Below are 21,061 nucleotides of genomic sequence, written 5' to 3' on the forward strand. Positions count from 1 at the left end.
CATGCCACCTCTATACTGTGGCTACAAATGTGAAGAGCAACTTCTGGAAAGGTTAATTAATATCTATGTAAATATGAAATGCTTTCCTTTGAGCTACATTGTTTTATGTTTAAACAGAGTCAGTGAATATGTGCTGTATTAGTGCTTAAAAGATGGTAAAAAGTCCTTTCTTCTAGCAAGGTAGGGGACTTTTTTAATTGAGGCCTCGTGGGAACTGCCTGAAATCTTGTCCTGACTGTACTGTGTAGTGCTGAGGCTATTGGAGGAATGAGCGTGTCTGCTTTGTGATGGGCATGGAAGGGAAATTATCTGGTTTTGGAGTTCAGGAAAAGTTTCAGGAAAGTTTTTTGAGGTTAAAACTCCCCACAAAAAAAATGAAAATGGGGATTGACTCATATCTTATATGTTACTTTCCTTTGAAGACTGAAGATCGTAGCTAGGCATAGCAAAGAATGCCCATATGTGTCTATGTATAAATATATAAAGTGCATACATAGTGTGTCTAGATCTATAATTAATTGGTAATACTTCTTTGAGTAGTGGACTTAGCTGTATCCTCTTATAGAAGAGACTTACGCTTTCCAGACTGAATGAAGAAATGCTTTTTGTACGGTCTAATAAAATTAGAATTAACTTGCATCAAGTGTGGTGTAACTTGAGCAGAAATTGTTTTCTGTTTGCTCCTGACTGGTTGATATGAAATAGCAATAATGATTTGTTAGCTTCAGTCTGAAGGTCATTCTGGTGCCTACCCCACTGCAAACTTTTTTCATGTATTCTTTAAAAACTGTATATTCTTGGAAATACTTTTTTAATAAACTGAAGTATGTGCAGATTGGTACAGCTGCAAGAGAAATAAAGCTTGAAGACAAGATGCTTCCAGCAGGAACCACCCTCTCAGTGGTTCTCTGGAAATGAAGTATTACTCTGCACTCTCAGCTGGTGACAGCCTTCTCTCCGAGCGATGTGTAATCTAAAGTTTATGCAAATTACCCCTTTTCTGTGTCATCTTTATCATGCATGTGTACATACAAACATGAGAAATGTAATAAATGTTTCATAAGTGTAATGGAAATAATTGGAACAAAGCGGGTATACTCTCTGGTGGGTCATATAACCCTGTCCCAAGAAACAGGGTGTGATTTATGTTCATAATTGTGCTCCTGAGGCATTGCTGTGAAGCTCAGTAGTCGAAGCAACACTGCTGTGCTCTGTACTAGGAGGGAGGGATTTTGGCTGTTAGGGACCCTGCGATGACTGTATGACACAGAAACCTGTCATAAAATTGAAGACCTTTAACATCATATCTGCTTTTATCTTCATTACTTATAAATACTTGTGGTGACTAGTACTAATAAATTTAAGAAAAAAATAAATATGTGCTAGCCTGACTCTGTTTGAACCAAATAAAAACTAGGGCCAATGTACTTGTGTAAGGCCCCTCTGAAAAGGGCCAGATGAGGGTGGGGGACAGTTTTTGGCAAGTAGCATAAATTTGCAAGGAAATGGTGCTGCTGGAAGGCCGCACAGCGTTAGAAGTGGCAAGTGCTGTGCATGCTGACACACTACAACTGCTGTTAAAAACCAGCAAGTCTTTAAACACCAGCTGATTGGGAATTTTCAGGGCTATCTTGTCTGGCTTGAGCGGGCCAGGCAGCTCTTAACACAAACTAGTGTCTGGGTGAAAGACCTTCTGCTTTGTGATGCCTTTCTGAATAGCTTATTCAGCTGGAAAATACAGCGAACAAAGGAGCTGGAAATATTTTGTCAAGTTGGTGATCTCACAGTCCAGAGAGCCAGCTACCAATTATAAAGACTTCCATTGTGTCACACAAGAGCTAGTGTATAGAAAACTCCACATCTCACCATCTCTCTATTAGCTTCTCTCTGCTTATTTTTGCCTTGAGGATGGTGTGGATGTGGAGTGCATTCTCAGTAATTACGTACACTTTTCTAATAGGCTAGGTTGAATAGCAAAAGGGGGTTAACTTTATTAACTTTTTGCTTGATTTCTGACTTTTGTGGGGATTAGGAGGGAGGGAAGCCTACCGAGTTCACAGTGATTAAGTTTTTACAACTAAGTGCAACAAACAAATGGTATTGTTTCTGTGGAGAGTGGGAAGAGGGAAAAGTGCCTCCCCAGTTAATTTAGTAGATGTTGGCAGGAAACAACATATGATTAATCACAGCATACAGTGGTCTCAAAAACAGACACCCAACAGCATACCTAGTGAAAAGGAATTATCGTTAGGACAAATATTTGTTGCTGTTTTGCTGCTTGTTTTCATCTGGGCTTTGCAGTGAGATTCTGAATCTTAAGCATGACTTCTTTCTTCTGCAGGTTGGAAAAGAGACTGTGCAGACAACAGAAGACCAGATCTTGAAAAGGGATATGCCGCCGGCGTTTATCAAGTAAACTTCTTTTATTGTAAATCTTCTATTGTAGGTACAGGAAACCTGTTCCAATGATGTATCATTGTTGCTTGTTTCTGCTTTACAAAGTCCTCTTACGTTTGAATAGCTCTTCGGGGTCTTGAGGCTGCCCTTTGTCAGGAATGGCCTTACTGCCAACTGTGACTTCCTGCTACATTCTATACATATCTGTGTGTACATATTCTGTACATATCTAGGGTATTTCATCCTTTAAAATAATAAAAAGAACGCCCAGAGTAACAGTGGTACTTACCTATGTACTGTTGTAGTTTTGCCTAACAGAGTCAGAGATAATGCAGCGTTCTCAGTCTTTCCTATTAATTTGGTTGGTGGCAAAGTGTGAATTTGTCAGAGCAGGCAGCTGATGTACGAGGTGGCTGCCTGGAAACCTAAGGCATCTGAAGAGCGGGGACTGACGCTCTGAATTCCATGGCTCAGTGTCAAGGACAACCGACTTTCTCCTTCGGCTGCCTTAAGTCTTAAAAATCATAGATCACTTCTTGTTGTGGGATTGCCAGGCTTCTTACTGCCAGCTGACAAACTTTTCCTGAAGTGACTTTGCCTTACAACCTGCTGAACGTAGCCACTGCTCTGTTGGTACTGTCCACTGCGTACAGAATGACTGGGTATTTCACTGTACTCCCAAGCACAAAAGGGGCATGTAGTCAAAACTAGAAAGCACTGAGGCAATGGAGAAGATACTAAAACAGAGAACGGAGGTGATGTCTAAAGACAAGATTTTTGTTAGGCAGTGAAAAAGAATTTAGTAGGTTGACAAAATGAATAATAAAGAAATGCCTTGGACCAAGTGGCATTAGCGTAGAGTCTAAGAATGAAATAGCTGAGTTTTTAGTGAAGTATAGTCTGTCACTTGAGGCTACCTGGTACGTCAGTCCAGGTGATGCTACTGCCCAAGAAGCTTGCTAGGGGAATCTGGGGAACAGGAGGTACCCTCGGAACAAAGGACTAGAGATTATGTGCTAAAGAAGAGAATTAACAGATCCCAAATACATATGATTTGCTTTGGGTGAATTGACAGTGTTTCTGGGGAGGAAAACTCTGCTTTACAAATCCGTTGGTGTTCTTAGAAGTACCACAGACAGGGTTAAGGGTAATCTGGGTGATACAACATATACTGATTCCTAAACTTTTTGGCAAAGTCTGAAGGCTTTGATGAAGTAACCGCAGCACAGTAAGGAAAGTTCTTCCATGGAAAAGAGAAAATTGAAAGGAAAAACTGCATGGCTAACCCTGAAAACGGTGGGAGGTAATCGGTAGGGCTGTGGAGATCTCTGCTGGGACTGTGCTTCTCACCACATGCACAAACGCCCTGGAAACTGGGATGAGCTGTGAGTCGCAGGTACTTGCTGATGACCCGAAGTCTTACAAAGGGTGGTGAGATTAACGGATGACTCTGAGAAGTTACAGCAGGGCCTTACTAAACTGAGTGACTTGATATTAAGCGTGGATGAAATTATTTCAAAAGATCTGGAACGATGCACACACGGGAGAGCTGCAGGTCTAGCTTCAGATAGGATGAGTGACTCTGAACTGACCATTACCAGTAGTGAGCAAGGTCTTGAAGCTGTCACGCACTGGTGAGAGCACCAGTTACATGCTCAGTAGTGGTCAAAAAGTAAAACAAATGTGAAGTTTAGTAGCAAAGGATGAGAGACCAAAATGTCACTGTGTGTTTCTTCTCCCACGCCTAGAATACTGCATGCGCTTGTGGTCCCTGAATTTTAGAAGGGCTGTAGTAGAACGGGAAAAAGCTCCTAGAAGGATTTTGAGAAAATCAAAGGCATGGAATTGCTTCTGTATAAGGCGAAGCTGCGTAGGCTGGAACTCTTCAGCCTGGGTAAGGTGACAGAGTGGACTCGGGCTCTGGCAAAGGTCTAAGGAAGGATGAGTTGTGTGGAGAAGATGGAAACTTGCGCTTCTCTTCCTGTGCAAGTGCTTGATGGGGGCATCGCTTTCAGCTAGTAGTCTATAAACCAGCGATAGGGAGAGCTGCTTCCATAGCAAGCCATATACTGTTACAATTCTTTGTATAGGTTTGGGGGTTAATAGATAAGTACTTAGGGGAACCCATTGTGGGTTTATTGAATAGACAAGCTGTAGGAAATCCCAAGCACTGAGAATAGTGGGAGGACGGGAGAGCGCCCAGCGGAAGCATGATAAATACTTATCCTGTTCTTAGCCTTCCTTAGGCATCTGCCTGCAGCTACTTTCGGAGACAGGATATGGAGCTAAATGGGCCTTTGATACAGTCCACTGCAGTATTTGCTATGCTGTGCTCCTGGTATGTGAGCTCGTTTGGGTGTAGACGGGGTGGATATTTTTTTTTAATTTTTATTGAGGGGAGTGTTTGTGTATTGAAATGAGACCAAAACTTTTTTCTTGCTTCTTGCTGAGTTGTATGCACACATGTAATTTTGATTGCTCTAACTTTCTAGGATGTGTAGAGTTTTTAGTTAATTTCCAGCTTCTTGCTCACCTAGACAAGTAAGGGATTAAGGAAAAGAGATTTTTTTTCTTGTTAGACTGCAATCAGCCTTTGATCAGCACTTAGCAGATTGTGGAGACTTAAATAGTTACGTTACTGTAGAAATGTGAGACGAGCACTGCTGAATAGTACCGCTTTATGCTGGGCGCAAGAACATTTTCTGCAGCAATTCATGACTGCTTGGATTGTGATATGGTGGAAAATGGGAAACAAAGCGCTCTCTCACCGTAATGAAACCTGCTTCACTGAGTACTGCCCTACTACGCTGGATGCAGTAACAGGAGTTAGGAATGTTTAATGGCCTTTATGAATGATACTCTATTGCACTTTCTGCTTTTTGTTAGTCCTGGAGTTTATATCAAAATGAATTAGTAAAAGTTCCTAGTTCCTTGTGTATTGTCACTGATATCTGTGACAGTCACAGGTGAGCTGACAAGGGAGTCTTACCTGTTCCTGCACGAAAGGGCAGGGTTTGAGTGGAGAAGTGACACCGATGAGGGCTGGGTTTTCCTTTCTTGAGAGGAGAGGGTTTTATGGGAGTGCTCAGGCAGAATTTGTACCAGCACATGGGTGATGGGATAAGGAGCAGTGCGTGTGCACTAGCACCGCATTCCCTGCCCATGTTTTCTCCATTCCAAGGGACCACCAGTCTCAAGGGAACCAATCTTGGAGGATGATGGAGAAATGGGTTTATTCTTTTCAAAGACTTGGGTTTTGGGTTGCCCGAGACTGGCATTGAGGGTTCATAATGACTATATATGATGCTGATCTGTAAAGTTTTTCAGTAGGAGCGTGACTGTGCAGCAAAATAATTTGTTGGCTGCTGAGAAGCTATCATGCATCCCTTTGGTTGCTACTGACATAAACTACATTGGAACTCTTGACCTAGAGTTAAAAAATGCTACGTTCTTTATCCTAATTGTCTTAGTTACCAGGGAGCATGAGTAATGCATATGACTTACATCAGATGTTTTGCAATGTGTTGGTATTACTTGTTATACTTGTAAAGAAGCAAAAAGCCGTAATGTCTAGGTAAAGAATAGGGTCACACCTATTTGTTTACATGGAGAATAAAAGTTTGTCTGCGTTTTAATGTGCAAACGCAAACTCATTTAACAGATCAAGCAGTAATGCTATTCTATATTAACATCATTTTGGTAGCCAAGATGGAGCTGCATTGCTGGTAACTGTATTAACAAGTTAATGTTAATATAAAATACTTGCTTTTTAATTTATATTTCTAGAACTCCAAGTAATCTAAACCGTAGGGAGTAAACTCACTACAACTTAAGCGATTAGAAGTTGAAACAAGCATTATTCAAGCATCAAAGGCGTTGTCTGGCATTTTTGGCAAGCATATCTGGAAAAAGCAGAGGTCAGTCCTAAAACTGGAGATGGTAGCTTAGCATAAACTAAATTTTTTTCCTCACATTTCATAAAGACAACACTAACAGCAATGAGGCTGACTGACTACCAAAAGCAGTATGTTGGAAGTATCATGACCTGTGTCTTCTCCACAAAGAATCTGGCTGGTGTTAGCATAGCTTTATTGTAATCATGCCTCAAAAATAATATAAATTTTTTTATAAAGCCAGGGGTTTTTTAGGTTGTGATGTAATACAGTGAATAGAAAATTCACCATGGCAATGACTTTCGTTTCAAAACTTTTGAATGTGTTTGATTCTTGTGACAGAACAAGTGGTTCATTGCAGTGAACGTTTTTAGTGTGTTTTGGTTTTTGGGAGGGTTTCGGTTTTTTGTTTGTTTAAATTAATTGAATTACTTTTTCTCTGAAATTCTAATATTTGTTTCCTCGCATGTGTGCTTTGCAGGGGATGGAGGGTGTCTGGCTTTTAAACACCGCTCTGTTTTTTTTGTACATAGTGCGCACTCCTGAAGTCTTTCAAATGCATTGGAAAGTTTATACGAAATAGACGTTGTACAAGTAAAATGCAAGTTTACCTTTCAGAGGTTCAACTCTAAAAACTGTGAAAGAAAGCTTTGAATCTTTAGGAACTTTATTTTTGTTAATTACGGTGACTTCTGAGGTAATATATATTTATGTTAATTCCTTTTTTTTAGAAATGAAAAAGCCAGCCTTGAGATAATCGTTAGTATTAAACAGATGACCATGAAATTGAACTGTAGGAAATTAAGTATTTCAGAGCCTATAACTCTGAGCTGGTTGAATAGGTGATTTGTTTAATCCCTTTCTTAGCAGAGTTGAAAAGAATAAATTAGAGAAGGAAGCATGGAAATCTAATTTGGTGAAGTCAGTTGACTTTGATAATACAACTGAGTACATTGCATAATAATGAGCAGACCATTCCCACCTTCTGCCTTGAAGTTCTCCCATATTTTCTTACGGGTAAATGAGTTACGTGCTGAGCAGATGTCTCACTACCCGAGTGGGTTATGATAAGGTCAGCTGGCCCAATTCGATCTGCTTCAGGGAGCCATTAGCTAACAACTTTACTTTCTGAAAAAAGTGTGTTTTCTTGTAATAAGTGTCATGTTTCTAGTATAGTTAAATTTAGATGTAACTATTAAGTTCTGCCATTCGTGTTAACAAGGAACATGGGAGAAAATGGGATGTGTAACTCTCCCATAACACTTAACTGGAAGTGTGACAGAAGAGTGTGTCCAAGTGGTCAGTAGAAAATGGACTGTATGACACGCATGAAAAAATTGTGATAAGAGACGGCATTGCTGTAATAAAAGGGTTAATGTTTGTTGGAACCCCCTATAACTTGGATGAGCACATGGCACTCGCATCCGTAGAGCCTGTGTGTTAGGCTACACGTACACTTGTGTCAAAGAAACGGGAGAGAACGGAGGAAAGTTGCAGTCAGGGTAGTCAGTAACTACAGTTGTCAGCAGCCTAGCTAACATGGAAGTGAAGAGTGCATTTTGTGTTTCTCTAAGCTGTCATGAAGTAATTGCAACAAGAGAGCAAAACCAAAAGCTTTTCAGTGTTCCAGTTCTTGATACTTTAAAAACGTTGTGTTAAATGGCTTGATGAACCTAATTTCAGAGCTCATTTGCTTATTGTAGTGCCTTCTGTGTTCCTGTAATTACATATGGTAATATCTTGCAAAGCCTCCTTTCTGTTTTTAAGTGTAGAATTGCAAGCTGCATTTGAAATTCATACCTTATCGCTAAATCTTGTGACTATTGAAAATGCTATTTCTGTCGTGAGTGTTAACAGACTCTGAAGAGCTGCACTTACGGCTTCAACGAGCAGGGCACCAGGTCTTGGTTTTCCCAATACTATGTTGTTTTGTCTAATGTCTAGCTATCAATTTAATATTTATTAAGAGCAATTGCTTCTTGAATGACAATGTGAATACAGGGCTGATAAAGCTTAGCAATTACTTTGGTTGTGAAGCCCTAAAAGAACAATTTTGTCCTCTGCCCTTGTCATTAAGGATGAAAGGTGTTTTGCCGTGTTGGGACCTCTCCCTTAATGACACTGTATCGACTGCTGTGCGTGGGATTCTTCAGACATTCCCCACACTGGAAGACTGCATGACTTCTGAAAAACTGTCGTGCAGTTGCTGGTTACTTTCTTGTTGAAATAAATACAATAAATACTCTTGTGTTTTAAACTATAAAGGTGTGGAATGATCAGTTTGCTTGCAGTGCGTTCAGTAGTGAGGTTAAAAACAAATCCAGCATTTTCTCAAGTCCGTTTTCATCCAGACAGAAACTAATCCACACGTTTTGTCTGATGACTTCCCACAGAGTGGAGAATGCCTGCACCAAACTTGTTCAGGCGGCCCAGATGCTGCAGGCAGATCCTTATTCGGTACCAGCTCGTGACTACCTGATTGATGGATCCAGAGGCATCCTTTCTGGAACGTCAGACTTACTTCTGACATTTGATGAAGCAGAGGTAGGAATGCCAACATGACTGACATAGGTATCTGCACAAGAGTGTTATTAATTCAAGTATCCACCTGAATTAGCTAATATATACTATTGACTAGATGAATGTGGTTTTGATCGTTTTAGCTTGATTGGAAGCATGTTTTGCATCCCTTTCTGTCAGAAGGAGCTTAGGCTTGTTGCTCAGTGTTGTTAGGAGCATCTTTGGATGATGTAATGTTTAGGCGTTGCCTGTGATTATTCCTCAGAAAGGCCAGATCCCATCAACCCTGACGACTTACATCTTCCTGATGCTTTTCTGTGTTCCCTTCACCATGCCCATTACAGATCCTTGTAGTCTCTGTATCCCTTCACTGAAAAGCCCTGGGGCACTTCCTAATATGTCTGTCTGACTCATTAGCAGTGGTAATTTAATTGCCTTGGGCACAGGAGGTAATACAAATCTGGACTGGCTGGCTGGTCAGCCAGGAGATGTGTTCTGATAGATGTAACAGTTGCTACGTTTTGGCGGCTGCACAAGCCAAACAGTGGCTGAGAGATGCTGTTTGTCCACCCTCAGATGGATAAAAAGGCCAGAGTTACAAGGAAACTTAAAAAGGAGGGTTTGAGTGTCTTGTATTTGAAAATGTTTCTTTGTTACAAATCTTTCTTACACTTGTGATCCTCCTCCTGGGAATGTGGAGTCTTGCTCGTTTCTGAGTAGCGCATACCATGCTACTGTGAGGAAATGAAGCTCACGCTGTTAGAAATGCTGGTGTTAATTCTAAATTCTACCCGTGCAACAATCTGTTAATCTATGAAATTGTGTTACTCTTCCTGCTGTTGCGAGTAGTCCAACACGACATCCTTGTGTCTCGTTTAATCAGCTCATGGTACGGTTAGCACGTTCCTCTGAAATCAGGGGGATGCTGTGGGATTTCTCTGTGGCACTTGTGATTACACATAATAAGCGGGTTTTAATAGATACTGCCAAGTGTTATAGGACAGAACTGCAAGGAAATTATAATAGCTTTTAATCTCCCTCCTTCCAGTGTTTAGAAATGAGTTGACTTCTGTGGATCTAATGCTTTATTCAACTAGTCTCTGACAACTGCATGTTAACCAAAAGAAAAAGATTAGTCTGGAATGACTGACTTTTCATATATACAAAACTTGGCAAGTCTCTACCCTGCTGTGTTTGAAGATAAACTCACATTGGGACAAAACTGAAATGACCTTTAGAGGAAATGATGACCTGTTCTAGGGACTGAATGCTGCATGTGGTTGATATGAATTAAATGTTAATTAGCTCATTCTTCAATGAGTATTTGGTGTTCTCAGAAATAATGCGGTTCAATAGGTTAGAAGATTAACCGACAGAGAACTCTGTTTTGGATCCAAGTATGAACTGAAAATGTTAAGCTGAGGCAGATGTCTAGAGGTAAATGAAGTACAGTCTTCACAGATCTTTCTGGAAAACGTAAGATATTGGATCTACCTTTCCCACTGGAATGCAGGATAGTGCTTTATCCATCTGTAAAGCTGTATGGTGAATAATATTTCCTCTGAAAGCTTGGAGTCTGCTTTCTATGTGGTTTTGCTTTGTGATTTAAGTTAAGTATATTTTATTGATTAAATTGCAATGAAAAACTTCAAACATGCCACCGTACTTAAAGGCACTTCTTTATAACCTATTTTCTCAGTGCTATCCTTCATTTACCATATAAAGTGAAAACGCTGGAAGTAGGATTTTGCATTGATGATTAGTGGGATGCTGATTAAACATTGTCAATACAACATTCTTCAGTAATGACATTGTGGGTAACTTAATCAGCATCCCAGACCTTTGTAAGCGCCCATATGTCATGTTAGCAACTGCTGCACCTATTCCATTCTAACAATAGGCTTGCATTTCTAATTCAAATGTAACTTAACGTCCTCTAATAAGTGATGGAATGTTCCTTTTCTAGGTCCGTAAAATCATCCGTGTCTGCAAAGGAATATTGGAATATCTGACTGTGGCGGAAGTAGTAGAGACTATGGAGGATTTGGTGACATACACAAAGAATCTAGGGCCAGGTTTGATTTGCTACAGCATATCATAAACATACTAAGTATAGCCTTTTCTACTACCTTTTTTCCCCCCAGCACCTTCCTCACCCAAGTTTCGAGTGTTTGATGAAGTGAATGATAAAGCAGTTGCTTTGAAAGTGTCTGTTGGAAAGAGTTTTAAACTGGAGAGTGAATGATGACTGTTTTCTGATTCATGTTGTCTCAAGAGCATAGAAGAGTCAAGATGTTGGTAAATGATATGTACTACACAGATCTGTGCTGTACTTTCCTGCACTATATACGAGGGAAGTAAGCATGCATTAATAAGTGTAAAAGAAAGAAATTGAAAAAGCTGTGTACTTAAGCACTCGCAGCTATAAAGCCCATTAAGCTGATAAAATGTCTGTACTAACTGAGATGGTTAGGCCCAGTAGGAATTTCTTGGAGTAGTATAAGCTGAGTGTCATATATTAACATCTTAATAAGGTTGCAGAAATAGCTGTCTGGCAGTACAATACAAAAGCACAGCTGTTAGTGAAACTCTTTTTGTTCATTATTTGATGCTCCTTCACTACATGTTACTTCACCGTGCTAACTCACGCTTCCACTGGTGGAAGTAAGCGATTGGTAAGTGAAGCACTGGGTTGCCGTAGAGGAAACCCACCATTCATCTCTGGCATCTGCTACTCCAAATGCTGGAGTTTCAGCAAGCATTACGGTAGTTTAGGTATTTAACAAAAGCATTCTATAAAATCTAGATGCTGTGGTGGTAATGTAGGAAGATGTTGGAATTAAAGTCTGAACTACAGAATGCTTATATAAACAGAGCGGGAATCTAGTTACTGCTTTGTGTGAGTCAGTAAGAATGTGTGTGTAGTGTGAGAACAGCTCCTCAGTGAAATGACTCGCGGCTTTCATGTCGCAGAGCATGTTTGTAAATTGTCCTGGTTTTATTTAACATGTATATACTTTATCCGGTTTCTAGACGTGAAACACTTTAAGTTCCACAGAGAGGTATAGTGTTCTCTGAACTTATTTTTATGTGCTGTGAGAAGTTACCTTCAACTACATAGATTTCTGCCTCATTTTGAACAGGAAAAGATGAAGCAAAAAGGGCAGTCTTCTCTTGCCATGAAACTTGCTCTTTTACTTGGTATACAGTTCCAGTGTCTCTGTGGTCATTGTCTTCCATGTCTTTAAAATGGAAGTTTGCACAGACTGCAGTTTGCTCTATTTGGCTCAGTCACAAGCGTTTGGGGCTTTTCGTTGACCTCACAGACAAAATCTGGTGTTACATGTGTATGATGGAGGTAATAGATGTTGGGCAAGTGTCTTAATTTCTTCGAAGTGAGATGTAAGCTTCTCCCTTTATTGCAAATAATCTTCTCTAAGCTCATGCTGTGCTGATTGAATAGCCAATCTCGTGCTTCTGGCGTGCTCTAGAAGCATTGTCTTTGCCTGAACTAAGTGCTGCTCAACGCTTACAGCCCATGCCCACAAAACTTCCTACGCCTGCAATCCTTGCTCCCTTCAGCTGTACCAACGGGCATCGAAACTTCACTGTTAGTGTGAGCACTATATAAATAACAGGAATACGAGCATGTACACTTAAAATGAAGAAAGTGCTTGTAGGTTTTGTGTTGGAAGCAGGGAGGAGAACATGAGTAGCTATTTAGGCTTTTGTCATTTGAAAGGAAAGGCGGTTCTGCACAACTGACCCCTCTATGCTGTCAGTGTAGGCGTTCGGCTACTTTTTACTGTTGTAATTAAAACTCATTGAACGTTTTTGTTATATTAAGATACTAACCAGCAGAAAAGTAATTCAGCGAAAGAGTGTACAGCTTTCTTCCAGTTTTGTTCCCTGTAGGAGAAAAACGAGACAGTGAGACCACAAAAGCACCGATTTAAATCAGCTTAAATTTTTATGAAGCTATGTCTAAAATTTCCACGTGCTGTGTGGTAAACCTCACAAGTCTTAGCTATTGAAAACAGATTTACTCTAGAATAAATTTAATACTTTCCAGACTTCTAGAGCACTGAAATATTTCTAGCAGAACTGAAGTATAAATAGATACAATTCTTGAACTCTGATAGAACCTCAAGACAAACAAACCCCTGATGTTTCCTTTTTCTGCCATTCACAATTAAGGCTTTGATCAAGCCTTAACAGAAAAGGAAAAAAACCCTGTAAATTAGCTTTCAGAGTTCATGAGGTGACTTCATGTCCTAAAGTAGTCATTTTGGGTATTTTCCTATTTTATTACTGGGATTTTAAATCAAGAGTTTTGAGGATTCCATTCTACTTTGCATAGTGGCTAGGTTTTGAATCAGTGGCTTCTCTGAAGGATCTGTAATGTGTTTTAATTAACAGCTGCTAGTACAAAAACTAAGTTTTAAGCTTCAGTATAGTTGTCATAACTCTTTGTTCTGGTTTGGAAAGCTGAAATATTGCAAATTATACTTAATATTACATTTATTTATGACTTTGTTCAATTACTTGAATCTTTAGGAATGACAAAGATGGCCAAAATGATTGATGAGAGACAACAGGAATTAACTCATCAGGAACATAGGGTTATGCTGGTGAACTCCATGAATACCGTGAAGGAGCTATTGCCCGTACTTATTTCAGGTATTTTCAGCTTTAATTTTTAGTATCAGTCTGAATTGCTGTGTGTTTTGAGCTGGAGTTCCAATGTCTTATGTTTATTAAAAATAACAGCCTTGACATTGCTTCTGTAGAGATTGCAAATAACTGTGCTGGTTATATTAAAACTACAATCTCTTTGAGATAAAATGGTCCATGCAAAATGAAATGCACTACCTCCATATTAATGCAATAGGAGGTCACGTTGACACTGATCATACCTTGCATGTACCTTTTTCTAATCTATGGTATTTTCACAGCTATGAAGATTTTTGTAACCACAAAAAATTCTAAAAGCCAGGGAATAGAAGAGGCATTGAAAAATCGCAATTTCACAGTAGAGAAAATGAGTGCCGAGATAAATGAAATAATCCGTGTATTACAACTCACTTCCTGGGATGAAGATGCCTGGGCGAGCAAGGTACGTCTCACACCTACAGTTGTATGTAGAGGTCTGATTTTTGTCTACTGTGTGGGACACTTTATAAACTTGCGGGTTTGAGATGGTGAAATATGTATTTGTGCATCACACTTTGCAATCGCATTGTATAATCTCTTCAAGGTCAAAGAACATCTTCAGAGATAATTGTATTAATGTATCTTTCAAAATTAGCTTTCTCTCAATAAGCTGAGTTAAAGGAGCGTGGCACGTGAAGGTGGCTCAGCAGCTACGTAATTGTATTTGACAGAGGAAAGTTAGGTAAAAAGCAGTTGGTTTCTACATTAAACTGGTCTTGTGGCTAGGGATTTATAAGTGAGATTACTTGAGATTTTTCTCCTAGACACTACTACAAAGGATAGGTTGCTGTCCTATTCCTTGTGAAAAAGGCTTGAAGTTCAGAAGTTTTAGTCAATTTTGGGGGATCCCTCCTTGAACACTTCCTCCTTTTCGTCCGCCCCATTTTTAGTCTGGACGTGGGAGGAAATTTTAAGTGTTTGCCTTGTCTGAAAGAAATATGTGTTAGGTTGAACAGCCTTGCTGGATAAGTATCACGTCTGTGACGCTGGCGTACGGACAGTGTTGGTTCCTTGCAACTCGGTGTGAAGCTGTGTAAGGGACTGCAGCCGCTTACCTGGAGTTAAGTGGTGCTCGTAAGTGATACCCACTGAGGACACTGAAATGTCTAGCAGACCATGAACAGGTCTGACAGACGGGATCGGAAAAGTGTTATTGTGGGCTTACAAATAAATGTAGCTGCGTAACTGAAATTCCTGCCAAGTGTTTTTGGTACCTTGAAGTAAATTGCTGAAGGGATTGTTTTTCTAAGGATCAGTGCTATGAGCAGCAAGTAACTGTAAAGGTATTTAAAGAAAATATTGAGAGCTGAAGCCAGACTGATTAACAAATGAGATCTTGCAGAAAATCTAACATTGATGTAATCTAGGTGTTCAAATCACTGGTCTATATTGTTTGGCACTTGACCCTTAGTTTGCCTTTTGAGTTATTTTGTCACTATCACTTCCTTATGATGACTACTTTATGCATCTTTGTTTTTGTTCTCCTGTTTCTTACCCTTTTCTCACCTTTAGAAGGTAAGCTTTCTTCCAAACCCTACACCTCTACCTTGTACTAAACCCAAAAAAGCATGTACGTGGGAGTTTGTGCTGTGTGCAGACTGTGTGCTGTGCAACCTCTGATTTGTGTGCCAGCTGTGACACCGTACTGATGGACATACACACGGACCTTCTGCAAGGATCCGAACAGCTCTGCCTAGCTACGTGGGGAGTTGGCTGTCACTAAGAGAATGGTAACCACAAGCTGAGCTGCGTTACGACTGATCGGAGTTCGCCCAAGACTTCAGAGCACATTCTTGCTGAATGCTTTTCTGTTAATTTGTGTTACTCGTCTCTGTAGCTGCAAATAACGGGTCCAGTCACAGCAGCAACAAGCTTTCTGCATGCCCAGAAAGCTTTATTAAATCAGGAATTTCGTCCGTTCCATCAGCCTTCCTTCAGTTCAGATGGTCCGTGTTCTTCAGGTCTAGGCCTAAAACTTCACTTTTGGACGTGCGTTTTTTCAATTCCGTTTTATTTTTGGATTTAATCATTCTTGTATCTTACAAAGTAGAACTGCAGTTTTATTCTACACAACAAATTCGGAAATTTTCACGGTAAACAACTGTTGCAGAAGGCTGGCAATTTAGCCTTAGGAAATTCTTGCTTCTCTTGCTAGTGAGGCAGATTAATAAAGGATTTCATTAAGAAAATAGTTGGTGTATTAGCAGTATTTCCAAATGGAAAATATTGGCTGTTATGCATAATGCATAAATATATGGTGTGGCCTAGTAGTATCATTCAAAATATCATTCTGTTCCGAGTTGAGAACTTTTTAATTGTGTTTTGTTTTTTGAATTAAGGTACGCTAATTACTTGGAACCGTAGCAGTGGGCATTAACCAAACAGTTACAACAAAGTATTTGAGTTGAAAAATGCAGTGAGAAGAAGCAGCAGGAAGCAGCTTGCTCACGGCCACGTGTTACAGAGCTTTTGCTGTGTTCGCATAGATATCCAACAGATGACTTAGTCATTACTTTTGTGGGAGGGAGAGGGAGGAGTTCTTTAATTGTGATTACTGTTGCATGCATTTTCTGCCTGACGGTCAAGGGAAAGATAATTTCCCCATGCTTTTCTGGAGCAAAGTAAGGTGTGTTTGGGGATGCTCAGGCTTGAATTTTCACCTGTGTAGTACATGCTATTGTTGATGTTGGAGCTTATTTTATGGTTTTTATTCTATATTGAGTTGTTTATACATTGAAGTATCACAAAATCTACCTAGAGATAGTGGAGAATGAACACATGTATGGAGCCAGAGCTATAGGCTTCTTTGTAAACTATTTTGATGGTCTTTCTAGACTCTGAAATGCACATTATGGTTACTGGATTGCAATGATCTCTGCTTCCACCAGCATTGGATTTTTAAAATAGTATGCTGATTTAGAATTGAAATACTGAGCAAAGACTGATCTCTGACAAAATCTTGGGAAAAAAAGAAATACCTGTATTTATTTCTTCCATTCATTCAGTTTCCTTGAACTTTACATTTTACAGAGGAGTTTAGCTTTCTGTTGTATATTCTTAGTGTTTATTTTTAAACAAACTTGAAGAAATACTCAGTTTAAACATCTTGCATTTCCATAAAAATGAAGGGAGTTAAAAGCTGTAGGAAGCCGAGAAGCATCTGGTGTCTCGCAGGGTCGAACCCTGGATGGTGACTAAGCTATCTGTTCTGCCAGAAGGCTGGCTTTGCCCATTTCCTTCAACATGCCCTTCTTTGGTCATGAAATGCAGATATCACTAGACCAGACCACTTCATTGAGTCAGAGGTGGTGCTTTATGGTCAGCAAGTGATCGTGCAGGATTTATTTTGCTGCTTTTCAAAGCAGTGCCAATACCACCTGCTCCATGAATAATCTCAGAATTCTTGGTAGTGGCCGAAGTGATGCATAAAGGTGTCTTGAACAAGCGCTCGTTTGCTTTACGAACTGATTTGCAAAAAGCCAACGTGCTCTTTTCCCTGCAGACAATGTTGCCCTCATTGTTTAACTTGATTAATTTGTGTATCTCTTCTGAAAAGAGATTGCTTTTGTTAATGAGATTCCATTTGACAGCAGGGGAACTGTGGGGAGAGGAGGGAAAGAATCCTTTTTTTGCTGATAAAACTACTCTATGTGAAACTTTTTTGCAGGAGAGCTGTAGGATTTTTTTTCTTTTATTTCTTGCATATTCTGCTGCAAAACCCAAACAGTAAAATGTTAAACATATTTAGCTGTTTGAAAGGGAACAAGGCATTTTTTGGAAGGGAACAAGGCATTTAAACAGCTCCGGAAACTGGGAATATCAAGACACTTCCAAGAAGTAAGACCTCAAGCAAATTGTTTTGTTTTGTTTAAATTGAGTATTTCTGCTTCTGTTGTCTTGCTTAATAGCCTGAATAGGCGGGTAAGTCCAGACACTTCAGGATTGCTACACGTTTGGTGCTTGCCAAGTGTCCGACACGAGACACGGCTGTGGCAGAAACAGAAGTTCAGCACCAACGAACCTAGTTAAGGATGTGTTCTAATTTCCTATTTAAAAATTACTGCAATGAAAACTCCTTATGAGGCTAAAGCTGAGAGGGTTTCCTTGCTGTGGCAGTTTGAGCTGTGAAGAAGGGAAATTTGCACTTCGAGAGCAGTTGTCCTGGAACACTTCGACTGCTACACTAGGATTTCACCAGATTTTTTTTAAATAATTTTTTTAAATAGGAAAGGGACAGTGTTTTGCAAACATGAGTGCAGAGCAAGATTTACACGGCAGAGCAGTCCCGTTATATCGCCTTCATGGGACAGGACAGATGGGCCCTGCTATTGCTTGGGCAGTGCTAGCAATTACAAAATGATGAGTGTAAAAGCTGCAATGCCCTTGATTTTTTCCCCTGATAATAAGACTTTCGATTCAGGGCCTTATATATAATTTTGCTGAAACTGCGAGACTGCAGGCAGCTGAGACAACGCAAAAGCCTGTGTTAGTACAAAGGGAGGGGCAAAGACAGTTTGCCCAACTCTCCTTTCCTCTGCCACCCCACACCTATCAGTACACCAAGTGACATCTGTTGCCCTTCTAAAAATTCAGTTCTTTGTTTCAAATTATTTACGGGTAGACAGGCCTGCAGTAGACCGTTCTTTCCAAACTAAAGTAGCTTCAGCCCATATATAAACCAACAGAAAACCGTAACACCCACCTTCACAGCTAGTAAGGTTTTTATATACATTTGAATACTTATATGAGTGTTTACTTCTCTTGTATATTAAACGCATAATTCTCAAGCTATAGAGAAGGTGAAGAATGTGCCTGCCCCCATCCCTAGCTGCATATCCTGCCCTTTTGAAGTTTTTTTTCCGAACAGGTCCTGACCTAAGCTCTGAGGCTCGGTTTCTAGATTTGAGAACCAGCTTTCCAGGTGAAAATGATTCTGCTTTTGGTGCGTGCTCTCGGGCTGTGATTCAAGAGCCCTGAAAGTATCCAGCGGAGCATCGCGTGACCTTTTAGAAAGTTGGTTGTTGAATTATGTTATAGCATCTTATGAATAGCTGACAGAGCAACATGCCTCAATAAAACTGGCTTAAATGCCAATATGTTTACAGTGAGGTATCTTTGCGACTAAGCATGCGGAATAAACAACTCCACAGAAACGCGGCAGTTCTTCAGCATTGTTAGGATATCGCGTGCCGTAGCAGACACTGATGGCTGATGCTGGTAGGCTCCTTTTCACCGGAGCCGGACATGGACAGTCCAATCCACTTAACAGCGCGAGAGCCAGGCTTCTTTTCATCAACTGTATGCTAATCATGGGATGTTAGATGCATTTCGAATTATTTCCATGACATGTGTGGTAAAAAGCTGTTTTGGCTTTTCCCCAACTTTTTACTTAAGGTACTTGTTACTCTTTTCACTCTTTCCATTTGTGTAAGATAGAAAACTTCTGGCCTCTAGTGGAGAGGCAACACATGAACAATTAACAGAGCATGCAGAGAAATGAGAACCGGATGGCTTTACCTCCTTTAGACAAAGAGCTGTTGGATAATAGCAGCATGATAGTCAAAGCAGCAGCTTCTCTGATGCTCCTGGCAGAGAAGTTCTGAGTTTAAAACAACCACATGGGAATACACGTGTTTAAGTCTCTCAAGACATTAAACTGCGTATCTGAGAATCCCAGGAATTAGCCGGCAGTCTGTTTTTCTGCAAAGAGCAGCTGTTTGACTTTAAGCAGCGGAGCAGGTGAAGAATGTTGATATACAGCCCCTTACACAGAAGTAAGTAGTAAAAGTCACTGGCTGACTTCCATCTTTGAAAGGTTGACTCCAATCTCATTGTTACAACTTCTCTGTGTGCCCTGATGTACATTAAGGAAAAAAATGGAACTAACTCCAGATGTGTGCTTATTAGAGCTCTGACTTTAGAAATTAAAACAGTAGTAAATAAGGAAATAGAAAAATCACTAAACTTGCATGCATATTTTCTGCATTTTGAATGAAATGAAATTGTCTGTCTTAATTGGAAAGAAGTGAATATGACCTGCTATAGTTTGAAAATGGGTTTTGAGCCACTTCTATGGGTGCGTTTCTATAAGTAGACTGCTTTATGAAACTTCTGTCTGCTTTGGCTGAATGGGTTATTTGTCCTTTGGTTTTTTTGAGAGTCATTTTGGTGGTTTCTCTTTTGTAAAGGACACCGAAGCCATGAAAAGAGCTTTAGCCTTAATCGATTCAAAGATGAACCAGGCAAAAGGTTGGCTGAGAGATCCAAACGCACCTCCAGGTAATATTTACAAGAAAAAAAACAACACAAAGTATTTTGATTTTTAAAGGTCTGATTCTGCTGCGTAAGACAAAATTGCCATTAAGCATTACTTACCTATACATAGTGGATCATTCTGAAGAAGCCTGTAATTATTCCTTTCTTTAAATACTGGGGATTGAACAAGTTGTGTCTAATGACCTGGAAAGCTTTTCTTCATTCAAGTTGTCCAAATAATGTACTCTGTATAGCATACATGTTTTTTCTGTGAATTCCACTAGTAAAAACAAAACCCTGTAAGTTGCATTGAATGGTATTTAACTGCAGTGGTTGCTAGTACTTAAAATCCTTCCTTCTGTATCTTCAAATTTGTATAACTTTAGATTTTTCTAACAGCAATTTCTTTAACCGTTTTTCTTTCAGTCTTGATATAAAATCTTTAATCTGTAGAGCTGCCATAAATACTGTAACTACAGTCTCCATGACTTGCATAAAGGTTTTGCCTTTGTATGCATCGTTAAAGCAAATAAAGCCAGATAGAGGCCTGTTCCCTTTGGACTTTGAAAGACCTTATCTAAAAGACTTCCTCTGAAATTAAAGCCCAAATAATACAGATGTAAAAGTTGGAAGTGAGTTGTTATGTGTTCAGCTGCTGCTTAGACGGCTTCGGACCTCATTCCCCTTGCCACACTCAGTTCCAGAAATCTCAAAGTTATTGTGGAAGCCTTCTATCATTGACATTGACAGTTAATGAAATAAACTATGAAATGATAAACATAAAGGCTGTTTCAGAAACACTCTTCCATTATAGCTACCACATTTGGTGTGTATCTCATAGTTTTGATAAATGTATCTTCAGGTCTGAACCTAATGCAGTGAATGTGGTGGGACGTGATGAGACCTAGCAGTTTACTCAGACGTCAGGGAACGTCTTGTTTGTTTTACTAACCGACTCTGCACCTTAGGGGATGCTGGTGAGCAAGCAATAAGGCAGATCCTTGACGAAGCTGGAAAAGCAGGAGAACTGTGTGCAGGCAAAGAGCGCAGAGAGATTCTGGGAACCTGCAAAACGCTGGGCCAGATGACTGATCAACTGGCTGACCTCCGAGCTAGGTAAACCTGCTGCTTTTAATGGGTAATTTTCCAGTACTATTAAAACTGTTTTTCTGAACTTGCAGTTGTGTTGCTTCCGAATCTGTGGGAGAGCGGGCCAGTAGCTCTGTTTTGCCTTTTTTACTTCAATCTCTTCTGATAAGAATGCTTCAACATGTGAAGTCTTA

The 21,061-nt window shown here is 39.9% G+C and overlaps 1 protein-coding gene across 2 annotated transcripts in view; it reads left to right on the plus strand.

The window, feature by feature from the left end:
- The window catches only part of VCL (vinculin), a 53,702-nt gene that overhangs the window by 10,083 nt on the left and 22,558 nt on the right, over nt 1-21,061 (plus strand). For both annotated transcript variants that reach the window (XM_075422900.1, XM_075422899.1), the window contains exons 2-8: nt 2,342-2,412; nt 8,684-8,834; nt 10,777-10,885; nt 13,368-13,490; nt 13,766-13,926; nt 19,712-19,802; nt 20,747-20,894. In XM_075422900.1, coding sequence (XP_075279015.1) covers nt 2,342-2,412; nt 8,684-8,834; nt 10,777-10,885; nt 13,368-13,490; nt 13,766-13,926; nt 19,712-19,802; nt 20,747-20,894 — 854 coding nt within the window. The remainder of the gene's footprint in view (nt 1-2,341; nt 2,413-8,683; nt 8,835-10,776; nt 10,886-13,367; nt 13,491-13,765; nt 13,927-19,711; nt 19,803-20,746; nt 20,895-21,061) is intronic.

This window comes from Opisthocomus hoazin, chromosome 6, assembly GCF_030867145.1.
Source record: "Opisthocomus hoazin isolate bOpiHoa1 chromosome 6, bOpiHoa1.hap1, whole genome shotgun sequence".
Taxonomy (NCBI): domain Eukaryota; kingdom Metazoa; phylum Chordata; class Aves; order Opisthocomiformes; family Opisthocomidae; genus Opisthocomus; species Opisthocomus hoazin.